This window comes from Alexandromys fortis, unplaced genomic scaffold (assembly GCF_014885135.2).
Source record: "Alexandromys fortis isolate MF-2015 unplaced genomic scaffold, M_Fortis_MF-2015_v1.1 scaffold_154, whole genome shotgun sequence".
Taxonomy (NCBI): Eukaryota; Metazoa; Chordata; class Mammalia; order Rodentia; family Cricetidae; genus Alexandromys; species Alexandromys fortis.
The window spans coordinates 234,521-258,877 of NW_026068040.1; the positions used below are offsets into that span (position 1 = coordinate 234,521).

The following is a 24,357-nucleotide window of genomic DNA, read 5'->3' on the forward strand; positions in this document are numbered from 1 at the left end:
ACCAGGATTTATCCCTACTACTTGTACTGGCTTTTTGGGAACCCATTCTCTTTGGAGGGGTAGCTTGCTCAGCCTAGATATAGTAGGAAGGGTCTTGGACCTTCCCAAAGCCGTGTGCTTTACCTTCTCTGAGGAGTGAATGGGGGTGGGGTGGGGGAGAAGGTGGAGGAAAGGGAATGAGAACAGGGATTGCTATGTAAAATGAAAAAAAATAGTTTGTTTTTTAAAAAAATAAAATTAAAAAAAGAATCTTTTTATGATACTAGGTTTAAAGAAGAGGCCAGTTTAATGGTCTCCTATGCAGAACCCACATTCTGGGGTTCTTCCTTACAGTGTTACTATGGCCCTTGTCACCGGTTACTTAATTCTAGAAGTAAGATTCAAGGTGTAATGGTTATCTTTAATTGTCAACTTGTCACAACCTAGAATCACCTAGAAAGAGAGTCTCAGTGAAGGACTGGATTCATTGGGTTAGCCTGTGGGCATGCCTTTAAGAATTGTGTTAATAAAGTTAGCCCGTGGTTGTGCCTTTAGAGATTGTGTTCATTAAATTAGCCTGTGGGCGTGTCTTTAAGGATTGTGTTCATAAAGTTAGCCTGTGGGCGTGTCTTTAAGAATTGTGTTCATTAAATTAGCCTGTGGGCGTGTCTTTAAGAATTGTGTTCATTAAGTTAGCCTGTGGGCGTGTCTTTAGGGATTGTGTTCATTAAATTAGCCTGTGGGCGTGTCTTTAAGGATTGTGTTCATTAAGTTAGCCTGTGGGTGTGTCTTTAATTGTGTTCATTAAGTTAGCCTGTGGGTGTGTCTTTAAATTAGCCTGTGGGTGTGCCTTTAAGAATTGTGTTCATGGGCTCGAGATGGCTCAGAGGTTAAGAGCATTGCCTGCTCTTCCAGAGGTCCTGACTTCAATTCCCAGCAACCACATGGTGGCTCACAACCATCTGTAATGGGGTCTGGTGACTTCTTCTGGCCTTCAGGCATACACACAGATAGAATATCGTATACATAATAAATAAATAAATATTTAAAAAAAAGAATTGTGTTCATTAAGTTAGCCTGTGAGCGTGTCTTTAAGGATTGTGTTAATAAAGTTAGCCTGTGGGCGTGTCTTTAGGGATTGTGTTCATTAAGTTAGCCTGTGGGCGTGTCTTTAAGGATTGTGTTCATTAAATTAGCCTGTGGGCGTGTCTTTAGGGATTGTATTAAGTTAATAAGGGCGGACCTTGTCCACTGTGGGTGGCACCATTCCCTAGTCTTGACTATGTAAGGATGGAAAAGTGACTGGAAGGGTGGCTCACACCTTTAACCTCTGGTCTCTGAGTTCCAGCCCAGCTAGGGCTACAGAGTGAGGAGGGGCCAAGTTAAGCACAAGCAAACAAGCAATCAAGTGTGTGCGCATGCCTGCTTTCAGCTCCTGGCTGTGGATGTGATGTGGCGGCCTCCTTGGTCCTTTGCTTTGTCTTCTCCAAAAAACGATTGTAGCCTGGAACTGTAAGCCATTGTGTGAGGCCACTTCTTTGTTCCCAGCTGCTGAGCCCCGAAATAATAACACAGAAACCATATTATTTGCAATACTGTTTGGCCAATAGCTTAAGTGTTTTTCTGCCTAACTCATATCTTAAATTAACCCATCTCCATTAATCTGTGTGATCGCCACGGGGCTGTGGCTTACAGGCTAGATTCCAACCAGCATCTGTCTCTGGCAGGGCTGCATGGCTTCTCCCTGACTCTGCCTTCTTCCCACCCACATTCAGTTTAATTTTCCCTGCCTAACTAAGTTCCACCTTGCTATAGGCCAAGCCAGTTTCTTATTCATTAACCAATGGTATTCACAGCATACAGAGGGAATCCCCCATCAGGAAGCCTACTAAACCCCTCTTCCCTAAGTTGCTTCTTGTCAGGGTGTTTTATCAGAGCAGTGAAGTGAAACTAAAACACAAGCATTTGCCCACGCAGGTGAAATGTGTTTTGCTGATGTGCATCTTAGGAACTGTTCAGAGCTAGCTAATTCGGCTGATGCTGAGCTGAGCTAGCTTGCAGTCGGGACTTAAAATTGCCATTTGCAGACGGGTGTTGCTACATAGGAAGTAAGGTTTTTATAAAGCCCATTCTCATTTTGTACATTTTCATGTCTCTCCTTGCAAAGTTCAGGTGGATGTACTTGAGATGAGCCCCAAGTGTGGGTGTTTCGCTCGTCTTCGGTGACTGTGCGATTGTCTCGTGTCTTTTCTGTGACATTGGCTCCGAGTGCTGCTCTAACCAGTTAGCTCTAACTCTTGACGAATCTTTACAAGGCAGAGCAGCAGCTAACACTGACTGGGCATGAGCTCACTAAGATCTCTGGTTGCCTCTGCAAACGGTAGGTTTTGTTCTGTTCCTTTCATGTAGCCTAGAAGGGCAAGGACTTCCTGTTTTTCCTGCCAACTGGCTTCTTCCAGATGTTAATCTTGATGTAGATTTCGCCAGTCTCTACTCTCCTGGCACCTTGAGACTGTCAGAGGGGCTTTTACCTCCATTACCACGCACACACACACCCGAGTGAGGTGCATGCATGGCATGTCAGGGGCAATACTTTGCCCACTATTACCACACACGCCTGAACTAATGCACACTTAACATGTGTGCACTTCATTCTACAATTGCTTTCTTCGGAGAAAAGGACAACCAGTTAAAATCAAGCTTGCCTGAAAGCCACGGCCACACCCTGACACCAGGATGTCTAATGTCCTTAGCCTCAGAGAGAAGCATTGGGAGGGACCCCCATTCCTTCCACAAGTTCCTTTCACTATTTTGTTCCGATTTTCTAGCCTGTGCTTTTAAATTTTTATAGACAATATTGAGATAGATACACAAACTCTTGTTTCATAAACCATCTCTACTTGTTCTTCGGAGGAGGGACCAAGCAGGTCACCACTGTGCTGAAAAATCCAGTGCCAAGCCTTCAGCTAACCCAGCAACAGAGGAGAGGGAACGAGCTCCGGTTACCTTGACCTCGGGGCCTATGCAATAATTACTGTAGAAATAAATACTCGGTAAATATTCATTAAGTTTAACTGGATTGCAGTTCTGGGTTTTTTGTTTTTTGTTTTTTAATGGTGGGTCAGTCACGAGAGTTTTATTTTGTTTCTGAAGTTTATATCGTATGTGTCCATAGTACACAGCAATGAATTTTTTTTTTTTTACCACGGTTGTTTGTTTGTATAGACTTGAAAATGCCATCACATTTCATACCATTGCTTCTGTTATTGATGATCGACTTGGGAGGGTCCAGCCCACTGTGATGGTGCCACCCCTGGGCAGGTGGTAACAAGCAAGCCAGTAAGCAACACTACCCATGGCCTCTGCTTCAGTTCTTGCCTCTAGGTTCCTGCCCTGGCCTCCTTCATAATGGACGACAAGCTCTAAGATGAATTAAAACCTTTCTTCCCCAAGTTGCTTTCGGTCATGCAGTTTATCACAACAGTAGAAAATAAACTGAGACAGCCTGGAAGATGTGTAGTTCAATGGTCAGGGTTCCACATTTATTAAAACAAACCAAATAGTAAAATTTGTCCTTCCAAATGTCCCTTCCAGGATCTTTTTCCTATTACTGTTGCGCACTCTCATGTGGGCAATGTGGGTTTGTTATGCCCAAATCCACGAAGTCCCCTCAAGGCCAACAAGGAAACTGAGTCCCACACGTAAAAGCAAAGAGCTTTTATTTTAATCAAACTCGGTCTCTCTACATGTCCAACGTATTGGAATAACCAGACAGCCCCGAGCTCAATTAGAATTGGGTTTTTATAGTAGTAAAGGTGGGGGTGAGGGGTCTCTGAGGTTTAGGGCCCCTGATTGGCTGACATTTGACCAGGGGTGTCCTGGTGAGGTGAGCTGGAGGGGTCTTTATCTACAGCTCCTGGAATGCCAGGCATTTCCTTTGAATGGTCTGCTCTTGGGTGGAGATGGGGCAATCTGTGGTTCCTCCTGCAGCCAGGCATTGTCTCAGGGCAAACTACTGAGACTCGGGCCTCTTATTAAATTTATTGATGGCCAGAGTCCCAGGTGATAATGGTTGAAAGTAAAGAACTTCCTTTGGGTGACCTGCCCAGACTTAGCTTATCACGGCTGGCCCCCACAGGTTTGGAGAATTCCTCATTTGGGGATTCAGATGAAACTAACGATTATTCCAGATGAAGCACCTAACTGATTTGGAGTATGTGCTAGTAGACTGCTCGTGTGCAGCACTTTCTCTCTCTCCCTGGGGCTAATGGGACCAGGTATCCCAAGTTCTTGCCGTAGCAGAGCTATCAGTTCTCACTCTACAAAATCTGCTCAACACTGAAAGTCTTGACTAAATTTATCAAGTGTCCGTCTCTCTCCCATGCCTTGGGCCCTCTTGTTTCTTCCTTAGAACAGTCCTGATCTTTTTTAAATATTTATTTATTTATTATGTATACAATATTCTGTTTGTGTGTACGCCTGAAGGCCAGAAGATGGAACCAGACCCCATTACAGATGGTTGTGAGCCACCATGTGGTTGCTGGGAATTGAACTCAGGACCTTTGGAAGAGCAAGCAATTCTCTTAAACTCTGAGCCATCTCTCCAGCCCCCCCGTCCTGATCTTGTAATGGGTTTGTCAACAGTAATTTATTAGCAGTTGTTCATTAGATGACTGTGTACCAGGCTTTTTCTTTTGGGCCACCAACCAGCTCTCAAATTATGACACGGAGACTTAATATTAGTTATGGGCGCTTGACCTTATCTTAGCTCTCATTTTATCCTTTTTCTATTTGTCTACATTTTGCCACAGGACCTTTTACCTTTCTTTCTTTCTTTCTTTCTTTCTTTCTTTCTTTCTTTCTTTCTTTCTTTCTTTCTTTCTTTCTTTCTACTTTTCCTGATTCTTCTGTGTCTTGCTAGTTGGCCCTGGGAGTCTCCAGTTCTTTTTCTCCCTCGTTCTTTCCTCTCTCTTTTCTTTTGTTCTCCTCCTAGCCTATATTTCTCCTCCTACTTATTCTCTCTGTTCGCCAGCCTCACGTAGCCCTCTCCTGACTAACTATTGGCCGTTTAGCTTTTTTATTAGACCAATCAGGTATCTTAAGCAGGTGAGGAGAAACAGAAACACATCTTCTCATAATTAAACAAATGCCGCAGAAACAAAAATAATACGTCTTTACATCATTAACAAAGGCAGCAGAAACAAATGTAGCACATCTTTGTTCAGTTCAAATAATATTCCACAACATGTCTGCTATGCCAGACGCTAGGCATGAAGTCCAGAGGACTGTGGGTCAAGAAGAAAACAGTTAGGATCCCTGTTCTGGAGGCTTCAATGGAATGGGAAGGTGGTTTAGTTCAGGGACTACAATCTGTGTTAATGACAGAGACGTCAAGTTTAATGGGGCCACAACTTAGATGTGGAGACCAGAGAAAGCATGCCAGATAGTACACTGTGTAGGCCAACATTTGACCAAGGAGGACTAAGCAATCAGTCAAATGGACTAAACCTATAACGCAAACTGACAGACTTTTTCTGCCACTGCCACCCCCAGCTGCCTTCTTACAGCGTGGTAGTTTGTTTGTTTTTTGAGACGATAGTCTCACTACACTATCCCATCAGTCTAGAACTCAATAGTCCAGCTTGGCCTTGCACTCACAGAGACCCGCCAGCCTCAGCCTTGGGAGTATCAGGATTAAAGGTGTGGGCTGCCACACCCAGGGAGCAATTTAAAAACAGCTCTAGCTAGTTCAAGCTTTTGCTCTCGTCCTTCCCTCCTTTCATCCCCTCTCCATTTCTGCTCTTTCCTGGCCTCCTTCCCACTTGCTCTCTCCCTGGCAGATGCCAGTGAGATTTTCAAAAATCTCCACTGTTCCTAAGCATTCTTTGTAGAATGAGACTCATTTTTACCTGCCTGGCCAGTTCCCACTTGGCTGAGTTGAACTAAACTAATGTGGATTTTTTTTTTTTCTGCTTTCTGAGTTGAGTCACCTGGGCTGGGGTGGAGTGGGGGTGGGGATCCCAGAAGCTGGTGTGTCTCCAGCCTAACTTCATTCCTGGGGACCCTGCTGAGAAGCCTGCCTTCTCTGGAAAGTCGGTGTGGAGACATTTAGACTGAGAGGGGCCATTTCACCACAGACTCTCAAAGTTCAAGCACCCAAGGGCTTCATACTCCAAGCCTTAAATTTAAGGAAAACTAGAGGACCAGGTTTCAATTCCCAGCTCCTAATGGCAGCTCACAAGTCCAATTCCAGGGGATTCGATGCCCTCTTCTGGCCTCACCTGACATGTACACGGTGCACAGACATACATGCAAGAAAAACAGACATACGCAGAAAACAAAATTAAACAAATTAAAACAAAAAGTTTAAAAATCTAGAATAAAATGTGTAGCACATTCAGCATGTAAAATGCATGAGATGTAGTCAAATATGATATACTAATATAAGTATATATTAATAAATAAAATGAAGTAAAACTAGACAGAGAGCTTGATATTCTGGATTTTTTTAGTTTCTTTATTATATGTTATTAGGGGTGTGTGTGTGTGCATGTGTGCATGTGTGCATGTGTTTGGGCACACATGTGTCAAAGGCTCACATGTGGAGGTCAGAGGACAACCTGCTGGAATCGGTCAGTTTTGCTTTCATTTTTAATGTTTGATTATTAGTTTTATTTTATGTGTGGGTCTTTTGCCTGCATATATATGGCTGTGTACTACATTAGTGCCTGGTACCTGCAGAGGCCAAAGCGGGCACTGAACCTTGGCACTCGAGTTATGGGACTCGAACTCAGGTCCTCTGGAGGAGCAGCCAGCACTCTTAACCACTGATCCCTCTCTCCAGCCCCGAAGCTTTACTTTTCATGTCAACAAAAAATGAGTGTGTTTGAGGAAGTAACAGTGCATATGAACACATGCATATGGCAAACGCTGTGAGCCGTGTGTGGATGGTGGGCAAATGAAGTCCCGTGGCCGTTAGAACATGAAAATCAGAAAAACACAGAAAAATAAGACAGACACGCAAAAGCAGAGACTGTAAAAGGAGACGATGAAATGCTGAAACCTGCTCAAATCCTGAGCTCCGTTAATAAACTTAACCACATTAAAACCCAGTGTCTGACTTGGCACTGGGTTTCATGTGCCGTCTTCTTGTCTCTTGGAAGGCGAGAGAATGCAGATAAGAACTGTTAGACTGGAATTATTCCACGTTCACTTGGTCACACACATACAAAGAGCAGATTTACGAACGAGTTCCGGGACTGTCACAAAAGAATCCTCTTCAGCGTTTTGCTGTGAGCTGACAATTGTCACTGTCTGCTTGACACTCAGTGGTCTCGCCTGGTGGTGGCACACGCCTCTAATTCCAGCACTCTCAAGGCAGAGGCCAGCAGATCTCTGAGTTTGAGGCCAGCCTGGTCTTCAGAGTGAGTCCCAGGACAGCCAGGGCTGTTATAGGGAGAAACCCATTCTTGAGAAACAGAGAGAGAGAGAGAGAGAGAGAGAGAGAGAGAGAGGAGGGACAGAGGGACGGAGGGACCGGGCGGCGGGGGGGGGGGGGGGGGGACGGAGGGACAGAAGAAGGGAGGGAAAAGAAAGAAAACAGGTGGCCTCACAGATATCAAAGGTAGCAAATGTGAGACCCCCACAGGGGGTCTGTGCTTTGGGGAACTTTTTCCTTGTTTTTTTCTGACTTGCTGACAGCCCCTTTCTTCTTTGGCACACAGACTGTGGGGCGAGAATTGCTGCTCCACCTGATCGACTACCTGGTGAGGAGTCATGGGAATGATGCCGACATCACACATCTGATCAACAGCACTCGGATCCACATCATGCCTTCCATGAACCCAGATGGATTTGAGGCCGTCAAGAAGCCCGACTGTTACTACAGTAATGGGAGGTAAAGAGGGCTTGGTCTCCCAGTGAAGCTCCCCAGTGCCTGTGCCTGGCACAGGCGCCCTGAGCCTCTTCAGGCCTCCATCTTGTAGGATGGTACATGGTGCCTCTTCTGACCACTTCTCATCCTCCCTGCTTCGTTCGGCCTCTCTAATCTTCCTCCTGGAGCTCTCAAGTGCTTTTTCAGCTCAGGTACTGCGTACATCCGTTTCCGTTCTTCATCCCCATCAGCAGCCCAACTCGCTTGACTGTAAAAACCCTTTCCCCAACCGTGTGGCCTGCATTTTAGTCGCCTATGTGCTTTCTGTCATCCGACACTATACCTTCATGGCATAATTTTTATTTACTATATTATGTTGATTTATTTATTTGTGGGGCATGATCCAGGGCCTGCCATGGTGGGCATGTAGAGTCGGAGAATAACTTGTGGGAACTGATTCTCACCCTTCACTATGTGGGTGGGTCCGGGGGATCAAATTCAGGTCGCCGGGCTTGGCACAAGGCACCTTTACCTGTTAATCCATCACACGGGCCCCTAATGTCTAACTTCTTATTTAATATCTTTCTCTCCGAGAAAATGCGAGCTACCAAGGGCAGTTTAGCATTGTGTTTATCACTGTTAGCGTGGCATTGGCCTAGCACATGGTTCTCAACCTTCCTAATGCTGCAACCCCCAACCGTAAAGTTATTTTCATTGCTACTTCACAACTGTAATGTTGCTGCCGTTATGAACCATAGTGTAAGTATCTGATATGCAGCGTACCTGATAGACTACTCCTGTGAAAAGGTTGTTCAGCCTCCCCAAGTGGGTCCTAACCCACAGGTTGAGAACTGCTGGCCTAGCATCATACACAGCCCCTCCAACGTTACCCACTGCTTTATTAACCCAGTACCCTAAGAAGTGTGAATGCTGCAGCATGGTCTGATGGTGTACTTTGTTTCAAAGTCCCTCGGGGAGTTTAGGGCTTCTCCATGCTTAATAGACACATATATTTGCAGTTTATAAATTTGTTGGGTTTACCAAAAATAACTAAGAAAACTCTCAGGACTGGATTCCCTTCATCTTTAACTTTTCTAGCATGGCTAAGCGTGACCATGCCAGCAATGTGAAGCATGTTTATATAGAGTGACCTGCTTCTGCCCTTGGGTGCTGTGTGACGAGCCACTGCCAACAATGGTGACCAGAGCTATTTATTGACTGCTGGTTCTAGAAGTCCCGAATTTAAAAGGGGACAATGCCAGATGGATATCAGTCCCTGCCCCCCCTCAGCACAGGTCTGTCTGAGAGGGTTAGCCTAGTAGCCTAGAGCCATGTGTCTTGCCACATTCTGGCTGTCACCTGGGTTCCTCATTGTTCTACGTAGCCTCGTGTCTAAAAGGCAGTGTTCCAAGAACAAGAAATCCCAGAAGGCAAACAATTGTCCAACCTTGCTTGTGTCACAGTAGCTAATGTCCCATCAGGAAGCAGACCACACAGTAGGGGACTGGGACTTTAATTCATGAGAGGCCCCACACCAATCATCTTGTATTCACATCTGGGAAACACCTGGAGCCTGAGTCTCAGGTCCCCACACCCACACTCCCCAATAAACAAAATCCTTTCTTTTAAAGGGAAAATTTCAACAATTATGACCTAAACAGAAACTTCCCTGATGCCTTTGAAAGTAATAACGTGTCAAAGCAGCCGGAGACACTGGCAGTCATGAAGTGGCTGAAAACCGAGACGTTTGTCCTCTCTGCGAATCTCCATGGGGGCGCCCTGGTGGCCAGTTACCCCTTCGATAATGGTGTGCAAGGTGGGTGATGTGGCCCCTCTCTGGCAGACAGCTGCCAGCTCCACCCCTGGAGCAGAAAGAGCTCTGCAACCTGCCTTTAACTTTCTTTGGCTGGCCAGAAAACGCCTCGTGTTCCCTAATCCTCAGCGATCCTTGCTGTTGTTTGTTTTCTTTTGTTTTGTTGTTGTTTGTTTGTGAGGAGTAAGAATGAAGCTCCTGTGTATAACAGAACACCTGGAACAATGTAGCTGAGAATCTGGTTTATGAAATACTGGGGATCAAACCCAGAGTTTTGTGCAGGCTTGGCCAGTGCTGTGCAGCCTGGTCCACATGGCCAGCTCTTCCTATAATTCTATTGTTGTTATTATTATGTATGTATGTATGTATGTATGTATGTATGTATGTATGTATGTATGTATGTATTTTGGTTTTTCGAGACAGGGTTTCTCTGTAGCTTTGGAGACTGTCCTGGAACTTGCTTTGTAGACCAAGCTGGCCTCAAACTCACAGAGATCTGCCTGCCTCTGCCTCCCAGTGCTGGGTGGTGTGAGCCACCACCCCCTGGGTTCCTATAATTCCTAAACAGTGGATGAGCAGGGTGGCTGAATGACAGCCAGTAACAAGATACCCGTGGGAGAAATCCTACAGCCAGGTGCACATGGCATCACAGACTTAGATTATGTGGCTAGAAGAAAATAAGACCAAATGGCTTACTGTTTTTGTTTTGTTTTGTTTTTTTTAATCTCATGAATGGTGTTGACTCTAGTGGTTCTCAGCCTGTGGGTTGCAGCCCCTTTGTGGGTTGAACGACCTTTTCACAGGGGCTGCATATCAGATATTTATAGTGTGATTCATAACAGAAGCAAAATTATAACTATGAAGTAGCAACAAATATAATTTTATGCTTGGGGTCACCACAACATGAGGAATTGTGTTAAAGAATTGCAACATTAGAAGGTTGAGAACCCTGCCTTGGAGTCTGTTAAATGATCTCATGTGTGTTTTTACCCTGTGAGATGTGTTGAAGGGCCAAGCATGGTGGTGCACGCCTTTAATCCCAGCACTTGGGAGGGAGAGACAGGCGGGTGAAGACCTGCCTGTGAGCATAGCCAGTTCCAGGGACAGCAAGGACTCTATAGAGAAACCTGTCTCAAACAAACAGCTGAAAAGAACTGAAACTATGGCAGTGGTGCCTATTAACCCTTGGCAGCACCTAAGGGAAGCTGCTAACTCCAGACGTGGCCAGCGTGATGAAGAGCTGACATCATTTCTAGACTGATTATTGTGTGAGATTGTTATTTGTTAAAGAGAAGAAATAAGATGGGTGTATATTACTTAGGGTCCCTATTACTATGAACAGACACCATGGCCAGAGCAACTCTTATAAAGGCAAATATTTAATTATGGGTGGCTTATGGTTTCAGAGGTTCAGTTCGTTATCATCATGGTGGGACAAGGCAGCGTGCAAGCAGACACGGTGCTGGAGAAGGAGCTGAGAGTTCTACATCTTGATCACAAGCAACAGGAAGTGAACCAAGTGTCGCACTGAGCATAGCTTGAACAAGAGACCTCAAAGTCCACACCACAGTGACACCCTTCCTCTAACAAGGCCATACCTCCTAATAGTGCCACTTGCTATGGTCTTAAAGGGGCTGTTAATTCAAACTACCATGGGGCGTGTTCAGAAGTGGAGACTGAAACTGTCCGCGTGCACTGTGACTGTGTCAACTGATGTTCTTTCGTGTGTTGTACGTGTCCCTTTGTCTTTGTAACACAGCTACGGGGACGCTGTTGTCCCGAAGTCTGACTCCAGATGATGACGTTTTTCAGCACCTCGCATACACCTATGCTTCCCGGAATCCCAATATGACAAAGGGAGACCAGTGTAAGAACAAGCGGCACTTCCCCAACGGCATCACTAACGGGTACTCCTGGTACCCGCTGCAAGGTGAGCTTACCAGCCATTGCCTTAAGGCTCAATGCAGTCCCTCAGCCAGGTCTCCATCCCGGAATATCACAGGAGCATGGAGGTGACCTGGAGCTTTGGAGGGCGTGGAGACATGTGTCTCACGCCCATGGCCTCCTTCATTCACTCAGACATTCGTCCCTTTACTCTGAGCTTCCTGAGTGCAGGAACAATGCCAAGAAAGATGAAAGGCCTCTCCCCCTCGGGCGATGAAAATCAGGAATTGGGTTACCATGCCATGAAAGTTGGAAGAGAGGGTCAGAAAACGCACAGGTGTTGCGAAGGGGTCTGCAGCCATAGCCAGCACCGGCAGGGAACAGTGCAGACCTTGGAGGAAGGTGGCATTGACGTCCCTGCTACAGGGACAGCTGCCACTGATTACAACCATGGGGTAGTGGAGCCCACGTGGCTCGTCTTCTTCCAACTTTTATAAATGAAGCTGGAAGGACCAGGGAGTGGGGTTCCGGTTTCCCCACCCTTGAATAAAATGGCCACACAAAGGAGGGGTGATGATGGAGGGAGGAAGGGGACTCAGAAGGAGGGCTGTTCCTTTGCTGTTTGTTTGGTCTTCTTGGCAATACTGGTGATTGAAGCTAGAGCTTTGCACGCGCAAGTGCAAATTTGAAGTGTTTTGTCACTGAACTATCCCCGATCCTCTTTTTACTTTCAGTTTGAGACAGGGCTTCCTAAATTGCATAGGCTGGCTTTGAACTTTCAAATCTTCTGCCTCAGCCTCCCAAGTAGATGCGATTTACAGGCCTGCACTGTATGACTTAACTCATACGCACCAGAAAGAATAATGTCAACAGAAGCCCAGAGGGTATAAAAACTGGGACTAGTCTAGCTACTGAAAAACACAGGAGAGATGCAGGGAGGGAGGACACGAGGTGTGAGCTATAGCTAGAGATGAGCGGCCTTTCCTCTCAGACCAGCAGCAAGCTGCAGTGTGCATTTCTGCACGGGCGCCTTCCCCAGCTGTCACTTGGGTGCAGGGCTGTCGAGCAGTCTAGCACAGACTGGTACTTTTGTGTCTGGGTGGCCCACTGCCAGTTTTCCAGATGAAGTCAATAAGCATAGACCACAACTGATGGTTCAGGCAGTGGGCCCAGCCAGACATGGAGGCACCCTAAAATTCATTCTGCCATTCGAGATCAGTCCCCCCCCTCAGGCCGCCAGCATAGTCCTGGTGCTCCCCCTTCATCGCTACAAAGGACCTTCTGTTCTGTGGCACAGCTGCCCTTCCTGATCACCGTAACTGCCCAGACAGACGTCCAGATGTGTGGAAACTTCCAAACTTGATGCAAGTTTTTTGCAAGTGTGTGTGTGTGTGTGTGTGTGTGTGTGTGTGTGTAAATAGATTCAGAGAGAAATAAAAAAATCCGTAAGGTTAAAAAAAAAGGAAATTGAAAGGACAGAGAAATTCTTTGTCACTAGAATCTGGGTGTATATAGATTACTTGACATTTTGACATTTTCTTTGTGAGGTTTTCTTTTTTTTATGTTTACGTTTATTTATTTATTTATCTATCCATTTTCTGTGTGATTGTTCCCCCCGGCATGTGTGTCTGAACCACATGTGCGCTACGCCACACAGGCCAGAAGAGGGCGTCAGCTCCCCTGAAGCTGGAGTTACAGAGGGCTGTGAGCTCCTGTGTGGGTGCTGGGAACCAAACCTGGATCCTCTGTAATTTCAGACCGTGCTCTTACCGCCCCACCCCACCCCCGCCACACGCAGCCAGCCATCTCTCCACCTTCCCACCATTTTGTTGAGACTGAGCTTCTCCAATACTGGTGGAACTGAGAATGTGTTATTGCACTTTCTCTGGCGGATACTGTGGTAGTGTCTTTTGTCTGAGAGTGAACAGATGCAAACTTGCGAGATGGGTTGAGGTAGTGGCAGATCAGGAAGCAGAGGCCACTGGCCAGACCCGGGCCGATGCCACCCCCAGCCCTGTCACTGTGGTCCCGCCTCTGCCAGGACCAGCTGAGGGTGAAGTGCTCAAACACATGAGCCTGCAGGGGGACATTGCCTATTCAAACCATACCAGGTATCAAGAAGTCTACTTCCTTCAAAGCTGCCATCCGGCTGGGGATGTAGCTCAGTAGTGGGCCATTTAACCAGGTAAGATGAGACCTCCACAGCGCAGGAGAAGAAGGAAAAAAGGATTGCATTTCATCAGACCTAGGAGGTCATTCCCATAAAATACAATATGCCGCAACCAGGGAAGGCAGTTCTAACATCGCCTCAGTTAAATACATGTTTTTCAAGCATAAACTATAAGACACATAAATCTGGAGATGCAGTATATGAAGCTCCATGTCTTACAAAATATGCTGGAATTATAACCTTTTGATTCGGGTCTCCTAATGTCAAGACTTGGAAGGGGAACATGAGTAGTGGCAGCTGGAAGCCACGGGACCCGAGTTTGAACTTCCCTGAAACCAGCAGTATCTCTTCTCTGAGCCTTAGAAACATTTCACCAGGGGCTGGAGAGATGGCTCAGAGGTTAAGAGCACTGGCAGCTCTTCCAGAGGTCCTGAGTTCAATTCCCAGCAACCACATCATCTGTAATGAGATCTGGCGCCCTCTTCTGGCGTGCGGGCATACATCGAGGCAGAATGTTGTATACATAATAAATAAATAAATCTTTAAAAAAAAAAAGAAACATTTCGCGATAACAAGGACCAAAGTCATAGGGCTCCTGCAAGATGGCTACGCCCCCGTCTCTGTCACTCACAGGCAAGAGTCCCTGCACCTGCGTGACTTGGTATCTATGACTGCTACCTTAAGGGAGGAAGCTGCTCTCTGAATTCAAAATAGTGTTCCTGGTTTTATTTAATTTTATAGTTTACAGAGATGTTTTTTATTTATTTATTTATTTATTTGGTTTTTCAAGACAGAGTTTCTCTGTGTATTTCTGACTTTCTGGAACTCGTTTGTAGAGCAGGCTGACCTCAAACTCACAGAAATCTGCCTGCCTCTGCCTCCCAAGTGCTGGGCACCACCACTGCCCGGTAGACCGAGATAATTTTTAAAGATTTGTTTTTGTTTTCCTCTGTGTGTGTGCCACATGTGTACAGGTGTGTGCCACATGTGTGCAGGTGTGTGCGCTACATGTGTACAGGTGTGTGCCACGTGTGTACAGCTGTCACATGTGTGCATGTATGTGCCACGTGTGTACAGGTGTGTGCCACGTGTGTACAGGTTGTGTATGTGCCACATGTGTTCGGGTATGTGGGGAGGCTAGGAGGAGGGGTCAGATTCTTGGAGCTAGATTATAGGTGACTTTGAGCCACCTGATGGGTGCTGGGAACTGAACTCGGGGTTTTCTGGAAAAGTGCCAAGTAATCTTAACTGCTCTGCGTTCTCTCCAGCCCTATGGAAATATTTTTAAGAATAATTATTTTGCTGTCCTGGCAGCCCCTTGCCCTATACTGCAGGCAGTATGACTGCTCACTCCACTAATCTTTTTTATCTTTTTTGTGGTGGTTTTAATTAAAAATGTTTCTGAGAACATGAGTACCGTATGTATATCATCTCTAGTCCTCCCCTCCCAAATAAACTATTCCTACAAAGAAAAGGCAAGAACTCTTAGCATCATCTTCATATGCAATGTAACTTCTGCCCTCAGCCATGTCCCCGGTACTTTCTACTTCAAATGCAATTTAGGGAAAAGCTGTGTGAAATGTAGGCTTTCAGAAGATTAAAAAGGGGTCTTTCCCACCTCTCACTTGATTGTGGTGCGTCATTGAAAACAGTTGGCATCTCCTAGGCAGGCGACGCTTGGCTCCCCTCCAGCGTGCGACCCTAACACAAATGAGGTGTGCTTGCTTCTAGGTGGAATGCAAGATTACAACTACATCTGGGCCCAATGTTTTGAGATCACGTTGGAGCTGTCGTGCTGCAAATACCCTCGGGAAGAGAAGCTGCCGCTGTTCTGGAATGATAACAGAGCCTCTTTGATTGAGTATATAAGACAGGTGCACCTAGGTTTGTGTCTCCTACTACTTGTTAATACACACGGCATGCGGACAATCTTTGCATCAAGCGTACACAAAACCTCCTGGGGACCTGTGGCAGGGCTTTATCTTCAGTACTGGACTAAGCGTTTGATCTCCTGACATGCATATTATCTGCGCTGCGCCTTGCTGTCCATAAAACAGGATGAGTCGTGGTCACTTGATTTGAGGGCGTAAAAGCCCAGAGTGCCCCTAACTTTACACATGGACTGGTATGTAAATCTAGCAAAAGAGCAGGAAAGCAAGATGTTTTTTCACATCTCCAGTCAGAAGCCTAGTTTAGCCCTCCAGATGGCTCAGCGGGTCAGCGAGTCTGCACCATGCCCGATAACCTGCCATCAGCCTGGAACTGACCCCTGCAGATTGTCCTCTGACCTCCACACACCCACACCATAGCACACAAGTGCCTCTGACACCAAAGAAATAAATGTAAAGATCTTGAAAATAAGACCCAATCTTACCAGCATCTGCACAACATTACAAACACGTTTATTGGCTTTTCCTCCTCCCTTTTATAAACTCGCTCTGTTGGGTCCTCTGCTGTTATTCTGACTTTTCGGTTTCCCTGGCCTTTCCCCATGAGTCCCGTGATCGTTCCCTCCATTGTAGCTCTCCCAACACTGATGCTTTAGTATGTTACTCGGAACTCCTGTGAGATCATCCTCCGTCAGCATCCTTGGGGAAATTAACAGAGCATGACATGGCTCACACCTCACTGCTTTCCCTGCAGACTTTTAATCTGGCTGTCTGGGTGACACAGAGCGCTGAATCGGGGTGGGATTTGCCTGCCTATGACCACGAAGGAGCTAGGCAGCCCGATAAATACCACACAAATTGTAGCATCGGTATTGTTAGTATTAGTGCAGAAGTAATAATAGAAGCCCATTTAATTGGGTTGTATCAAGAATATTTGTCTGTCTGCCCATCCCCGTAATCAGTAATCAGACGTGAACTCACGGAACAGTATGTTTATTAACAAATCAACCCTGCCCCCTAGGGGCTTAAGAGAGTAATGTTTTTTCTGATTTTCAGAATTTTTTTCTGATTTAAAAAGAAAAATGAAACTTTCAAATTACTGATGCGTGGTTGTTGTTACTTAGAAAGTCTCGGCCCCTAATAGTGCCCTGCCTGAGGTCAAAGCACCTTTTGCACTTTCGTTTGTAGGTGACGCAGGCACCCCCCTGGGCTTTGTCATACTGGGTTCTTCCACCGTGTGCTAGGGGCTTCTGATGTCTCATCTGGAAGCCTCTGCTCTAGCACAAGCCTGGCCTAGAGCACAGGAGCCAGTGGAGATGCCACACTGTTTGAGGGCTCGAGGAAGCACTAGACGTCAGTGTGGTCAGCTGAGAGTCTGGAATAACACATCTGCCCTGCTTCGTGCCAACCTGTTCTGTGGCTCCAGGGGGGGCTGCTGGGACTCACAGGAGACCTCAGTGTGACCAGGGCTCCATGGTATTGTGGGTAGTGTGGGGGGAGATGATGTACTTGGTGTGGGCTTAGAAAGATAACTAACGATGCTAAGACCGCGGTAGCTCAGGCGTAAGTCTGGATTTCAATGTGACCAGCAGCAGGCCTGGCCCTCTCCAGACTCTAAGGTGGATCTGAACCTAGAGGCTGAGGAATGGCTCACGACCCCCCTCCTGACCCCTTGTACTCCACCCCCAAAAACTAAGTGTTGAATTAAGAGCGGCAGGGCTGCATCCCGGGCACCCGGCCGCCCACATGGCTAGCTTATGCCCAAAATAATTACACAGAAACTGTATTCTTTCAAACACTGCTTGGCCCATTATCTGTAGCCTCTTATTGGCTAGCTCTTACATATTGTTCTAACCCATTTCTAATATTCTGTGTAGCCCACGAGCTGGCTTACCAGGGAGGATCTTAACCTGCGTCTGTCTGGAGCTGGAGAATCATGGCGACTCCTTGACTAAGCTTCTTTTTCCCAGCATTCTCTTCTGTTTACTCCACCTACCTAATTTTCTGTCCTATGAGGGCCGAGGCAGTTTCTTTATTATTAACCAATGAAAGCAACAGATAAGATACAAGACCCACCTCCATCATTTCCCCTTTTTCTGTTTAAACAAAAAAAGAAAGGCTTTAACTTTAACATAGTAAAATTACATATAACAAAACAGTTATCAAGTAAGAATTACAGTTACAATATTTATATCTATTTTATCTCTTATCATAACTAAGGAAAACTATAACTATCCATTCTTCAACTCCATCAAAGACTCCAGAAGGATATAATATTACCTATCAAACAAGAAATAAGAAAACTCTAGAAATGACAGAGACATCTCGCTGCCTGGACAGTCACCCAAAGTTCCTCTGTACCGTTGGGGCATCCATCTTCGGCCTACAGGCCCATAGTATCCAGCAGACATTCTCATCAAGCAAGAAATTCCAAAGACAGTTCAGTCACTTTTTGCTGTGTCCTGCAGAATGTCTCACAGACTCTTTCATGAAGCAGGAACCCCAAAAGGTCATCTCACCTTTAGGCAAGTTCAGCAGTCCTCTCTCTGCGGGTTCTCTGTGTCCAGTTTATGCAACAGTCCAGGCAAGAGCAGTTTCTTGCCCAAATGGCTATCAAACTCCATAAGGATTCTCTTCGATGCCCATCTTCCTCTTGAAATAGATTGGTGCTGCCAGGAGCAAATGTGTCTCATTGTCATGAAAAACCCTAAGTTATTAAAATATCTTAAATGCCATATTCTGCAGCCTTTGAAAGATATGAAGAATGCCTATCTAACTAAAATATCTCTCTATATATCTAGAAAATCTAACTAACATGACTACAAGCTTAAGTATTAGCGATGATTATCCATTAACAACCTATATTTCCTAATTATACATTACATTTTTAAATGAACTACACAATCACAATACCTTAATCAAGATCAAAAATACATATACATATAACAAAATTGACCATAAAATCCATACCAATGCAAATTATTCATATCTATATCATATCCCCCTTTAAATGTAAAAGAACATTTATAAACAATATTTGGGAACATGGGCGTAGTTTTTTCTCTACAAACTGCTTCCTGCTGAATAGGGGCGTCGTTAATTAGGTTGTTCATGATATAACCTGTATGCTAGTTTCATCTCAGTTGGCAATTGAGCGAAGCAATTTTTTGAGGGTATTCACAGCAACCTTTCAGGAGGGCGTGGTCTATCATACCAAATCGGAATAGATGCAATCCACAGGGTCTCATCCTCTGCAAAAACAAAAGAAGACCCTCTCCAAAGCATCATATCCTTAGACCCAAATTCTGAAATCATAATACCCTTATATCCATTTTGGTTTAGATTGGCAGCCCATGTAATGAAATGTCTCTCTGTACTTAGCTCCTTCACAGTCAAAAATTTTAAAGAAAACACAATGTACATAATCCAGACTCTCTGTGAATTTTCCATTTTTACGTGGCTTATATTTCTTTATTTCTTTTAATCTATAACTCTCTGTACTTCTGTACTCTGTCTCTTTAAAGACTTTACCCTTTTTCTTTTTAAGACATTAACTTTATTCTTTATATTCTTTTTCTTCTCTTTCCCAAGCCTACGTACATTTATCCAACAGTGTCTGAATCTGTTTTATTGTGAATCTGTAATTTCTTTACTATACAGGAGCATTTCTTAAAATGTTAAGCATTTCTTAAAAACTTAAGTTGCACCATTTACAGGTAATACGGTACTGCCTGTGTCCTGCCCAGTCTAAACCTTAACTGCACGGTTTTAAGGTAATTACGGTAGTTCCTGCCTGAGATCAGCACAGTTCAGCATGGAGCAGCCGCTCCTGCCTCAGAGTCATTTGGTGCCCCTGAACCATTCACAGTTTCAGGCACACAGCAAGTCCACATTGGAGCCGCACTCAGCAGTTTAACTCTGAGACTGAGTGTGCAGCACAGAAACTCTTTTCATCCAAGTTACAGCCAAATCTGACATGCAGAGCACTGCGCAGTCTGAAAATGCGTCTCTGTATAGCGGCAGGAATCCGCCATGCTCTTCCGCCTGCCTAAGCCTGATTCTGCCTTCTGCCCAGGTGCAGGCGGGGAGCTCTGAGCCATCTGCACGGTCTCAGAGCACTCTCCTCCGATCCCAAGCGGAACACAAACATCCAGTCCCATAAAAGCCTTGAAATGCTTTAAAGCCAGAGTTCATGCTGGCAGCACAGCCCCCAGGAAGCCGCGCTTTAAAATGATGTAGCTTATTTTTCTGCTGTTGTAGCTGAATCAGGAATCTCTCTACAGCACGCCACCAACAAAACAGCAAAAATCTGTGTTAAACTCTCTCTCCCTTATTTTTAAGCCTTCTCAGGTTTTTAAGTGGATTTAGCCCATCACGTCTGGGCGCCATCTGTTGAAATAGGAGCGGCAGGGCTGCGTCCCCGGCACCCGGCCGCCCGCATGGCTAGCTTATACCCAGAAATAATTACACGGAAACTGTATTCTTTCAAACACTGCCTGGCCCGGATAGTTCCAGTTCCTTATGGCTAGCTCTTACATATTGTTCTAACCCATTTCTAATATTCTGTGTAGCCCACGAGCTGGCTTACCAGGGAGGATCTTAACCTGCGTCTGTCTGGAGCTGGAGAATCATGGCGACTCCTTGACTAAGCTTCTTTTTCCCAGCATTCTCTTCTGTTTACTCCACCTACCTAATTTTCTGTCCTATGAGGGCCAAGGCAGTTTCTTTATTATTAACCAATGAAAGCAACAGATAAGATACAAGACCCACCTCCATCAACTAAGCAGTTTGGCTCTAAGGAATTGGAAAGGTACCTAAGCTTCAGAATCAGGTTGGATCCAGAACAAGGTGCCTGCCCCATGATCAGCAGGCTTGAAGGAACACTCTTCTGGGGACTCTTCTGCCATCCACTCTGAATAATGACCCAATTCCAGTTTCTACCGTGGAGAACTCAGGAGGCTGTGTGTCTCCAAGCAAAGCTTGCCCACTCCTACTGTCTTCAGGTTTGACAACAGGATATGTTATCTTTGCTTACTAGCTGGTGTGGTTTTGGGGTTTTTTGTTTTGTTTTGTTTTGCTTTGCTTTTTCAACTGTTGGCTTTCCCCTCTCCTGTCATCATAGTCTTTCTGAACCTTTGGGTCCACTGGCCTCTTTGCAGTTTTCAACTTCAGCGCCCTGAGTAAATAGTAAGAACAAATATAAGGGACCCTGAATAAAAAGGCAAAGAGGAAAATGTCATGTGAAAACAGGTTTGCGGAGCTGCCCTCCACAGGCACCATGGGAAGGAAACGCGGCCTTTGATAGCCCCTTCCCTGGGAAATGAGTTAGGACAGGAAAGGTACCAGAAGGCCATCTGGGTCAGAAGTTTGCTTAGTGGTCGAGATAAGGACTCTTTTGCTAAATGTCAAAGCCTCCATCTTTCCCCTCGATCTTTTCTAGAGGACGCTGTTTAATGTGTGCCTGGTGTTTTTCTTCCAAGACAAATAATGGTTGGGTGTAGCTATTTGGAGATAGCCTGAGGGTTTAGCATGGTGGCTTTTCATCTGTGTCTTACACATAAATGACTTCACTTTGAGGTGCCCTGGTTTGTCACTGGAGGGACAAACTGCAATATGTGTCTAGTGTAGTTCAAGGAAAAGGATTTCCTGGGATACAGGAGGCCCTGGGGGGGCGGGGGCGGGCATTGAAGTCTTGAAGTGGGCATAACAGGTTTCATGGGGATTCCAGAGACTGGCATCTAAGGACTGGCTATGCCACTTAGTTGGCTATAAGATTAATGAGGTTATTTGGGGCATGAATTTGATTCCTTGAACCTCCCCCCAAAGGAAGTTCCTTTAGTCATTCAGAGCAGCTTATTCTTCACATTTGCAATAAGTATTTCGTTTTGTTTTAGTCTTGGCAATTGCTTCTCATGCTTTGTGGCCATCCTTATGATGCCTAATGCTAGGCAAGAATTTTACCACTTGGTTCCTCCTTTGGCCCTGTGAAATTCTGATCATAGCGTTGCCATCCCGCGGCATTGGTGTGAAGATCTGTTGAACATGCACCCAGAGCCCCCGGTATATAGCCTGGAATATAGTAATTGCTCCATAAATGTTGCCTGCTCTTACCAAAAATAAGAGCCCCTCAGTCACTTCCAGGGCTCCAGCCACAGTGCAGGTAGTTTTGCTGCCGCTCAGTTTGCTGGTGTGAAGACAAGCCTTCGAAGTCCTTATGTGTTGACAACTAGCTTGTGAGTGAGGAGCTTTGTTTGGGATTTTGTGGGGTTCACCACCATCATGTGTCAGCACAGTTTGAAGTAAACTGCGTGGAAGGACAGGAGTGGGTTCTTCTCGCTTCCGGTCTTCCACTCTGATGATGTGTGCTATAGACTGAATAGTCACAAACCAGGCTTGTAGCGCAACTGTGACTTACAGGCATCAAAATTACTCTCCTGTCTTTAGCACTGTTAGTACAGATGAATATTAGGAATATGTTTCTAAATCACTAAAGAGGACATTTCTTCCATGAACCATAAAAGATTTTATTTACTTTTAAATTCTTTTTTTTTTTTTTTTTTTTTTTGGTTTTTCGAGACGGGGTTTCTCTGTGGTTTTGGAGCCTGTCCTGGAACTAGCTCTTGTAGACCAGGCTGGTCTCGAACTCACAGAGATCCGCCTGCCTCTGCCTCCCGAGTGCTGGGATTAAAGACGTGCGCCACCACCGCCCGGCCTACTTTTAAATTCTTAACGTTTAGAGTTGGAGAGATGGCTCAGTGGTTAAGAGCATTGCCTGCTCTTCCCAAAGTCCTGAGTTCAATTCCCGGCAACCACATCATGGCTCACGACCATCTGTAATGAAGTCTAGTGCCCTCTTCTGGCCTGCAGACATACACACAGACAGAATATTGTATACATAATAAATAAATATTTAAAAAAACTTCTTAACGTTTATTAGTATTGTGCCAGGATGCACGCGGAGGCCAGTGGACAGCTTTTTAGGGGGTCTCTTCTCTCTCCACTGTGGGACCCAAGGATTGAACTTGGGTCTTCAATTTTGCCCATCAAGCACTTTTACCCACAGAGCCACCTCCCTGGCCCCAAATCTGGTATTCATGTTGAGTTTTCCTTTTGTCTTGCAGGTATAAAGGGTCAAGTATTTGATCAGAGTAGAAATCCATTGCCGAATGTAATCGTGGAAGTCCAAGACAGGAAACACATCTGCCCATTTCGAACCAACAAACTTGGAGAATACTATCTGCTTCTCTTGCCGGGGTCCTACGTCATCAACGTAAGTGTGCGGGGTCGGCTACTGTGAAAACACAGAGTGCACACTGCTCACCTAGGACGGCCCAGTGTAGGGGGAAATCTAACTGTGGGCTCAGGAAGGCAGAAAGAAGAGAGCACAAACCTGAGATGGGAAAGGAGTGGAGAAGGAAGGAATGATAGGAGCAAACCAGGAAGAAAAGTCCTGTTTTCCTAACTGACAAATAATTCTTAATAGAAGCCAAGTACTATTTTTCTTTCAATTTTTCATGTGCACGCGTGTGCTATGACAGATGTGCAGTGGTCAGAAGGCGGCTCTGGGGAAAGGGAGTCTGTTTGCTCCTTTCAGCAAATGTTCCAGAGATTGAACTGAGTCAGGTTGTCGGGCTTGCAAGGTGAACCTGCCACCTTGAAATGGCTATTCTAACACATCAATCTCATTATTCAAACTAGAAGCAAGCCAGGGTGAGCCAAGGTGGCCCTGCCAGAGAGGCCAGGGCAGCAAAGGAGATGCTGAGATGCTATATTGTTAGAAGGAGTGACGGAGAACTCAGGTTAGCAAAGGAATGACAGGGATGGTTGGAAAGGAACCCAGAGGAAAGAAGGGAGGAAGTGCCTGGCATCTTTGCCCTGCCTCCACCCCCACCCCAAGGCCTGCAGGAGAACCAGCACTGTGTGAGGGAGACAGGGAAGAGCCAACGAGCATCAGTGAGCCAGGAGACCATGAATGAGGAATCCCAAGCTTCAGAGCCAGTCCAGGGAGCTGCTCTGAAGAAGGCTGTCACTTCAAACTCTTTCTTGCCATTCCGCTGTCGCTGCCAGACACCATCTAGGTGTAGGAACTGGTAGTCCAACCTGGACTCTGGCCGCAGCTGTGGCTCAGTATATATGTTTCTGAAGTTTTTTAGATAGGGCCCCAAAGATACAAAATTAAGATAGACAAGGAGATAAAGTAAGAAGCATGGCAAAGGAGCAGATTCGGGGACAGCCTTCACAACTGGGAGGAAGGGGGTCTGGAGAGATGGCTCAGTGGTTAAGAGCATTGCCTGCTCTTCCAAAGGTCCTGAGTTCAATTCCCGGCGACCACATGGTGGCTCACAACCATCTGTAATGAGGTCTGGTGCCCTCTTCTGGCCTGCACGCATACACACAGACAGAATATTGTATACATAATAAATAAATAAATATTTAAAAAAAAAAAAGAACTGGGAGGAAGGGTCTGCAAACTTGTTAAGAGATTGGTTTCTAGGATGCTTAAGGGACTCAAAAGAAAGCTTTTAATCCCAGCACTAGGGACGCAGAGGCAGGTGGATTCTCAGTTTATGGCCAACCTGGTCTACACTGTAAGTTCTACACCAGACAGGGCCTCAAAATACAATGCAATCACAATCTAGCTGAAGATATACAAGAACAAAGCTAGAACACCTCAAGGCTTTGTTTGTTTGTTTGTTTGTTTGTTTTGAAGAAAGCAGTGGAGGGACGTAGCAGTTAAGAAGCACCCCCC

General features: G+C 45.6%; 1 protein-coding gene across 1 annotated transcript in view; it reads left to right on the forward strand.

Annotated features, from left to right (window-relative positions):
• Cpm (carboxypeptidase M) overlaps window positions 1-24,357 on the forward strand; it is a 59,957-nt gene that overhangs the window by 31,779 nt on the left and 3,821 nt on the right. The window contains exons 4-8 of the mRNA XM_050165486.1: window positions 7,704-7,876; window positions 9,484-9,668; window positions 11,425-11,595; window positions 15,451-15,603; window positions 22,730-22,878. Of these exons, the coding sequence (XP_050021443.1) occupies window positions 7,704-7,876; window positions 9,484-9,668; window positions 11,425-11,595; window positions 15,451-15,603; window positions 22,730-22,878 (831 nt within the window). The remainder of the gene's footprint in view (window positions 1-7,703; window positions 7,877-9,483; window positions 9,669-11,424; window positions 11,596-15,450; window positions 15,604-22,729; window positions 22,879-24,357) is intronic.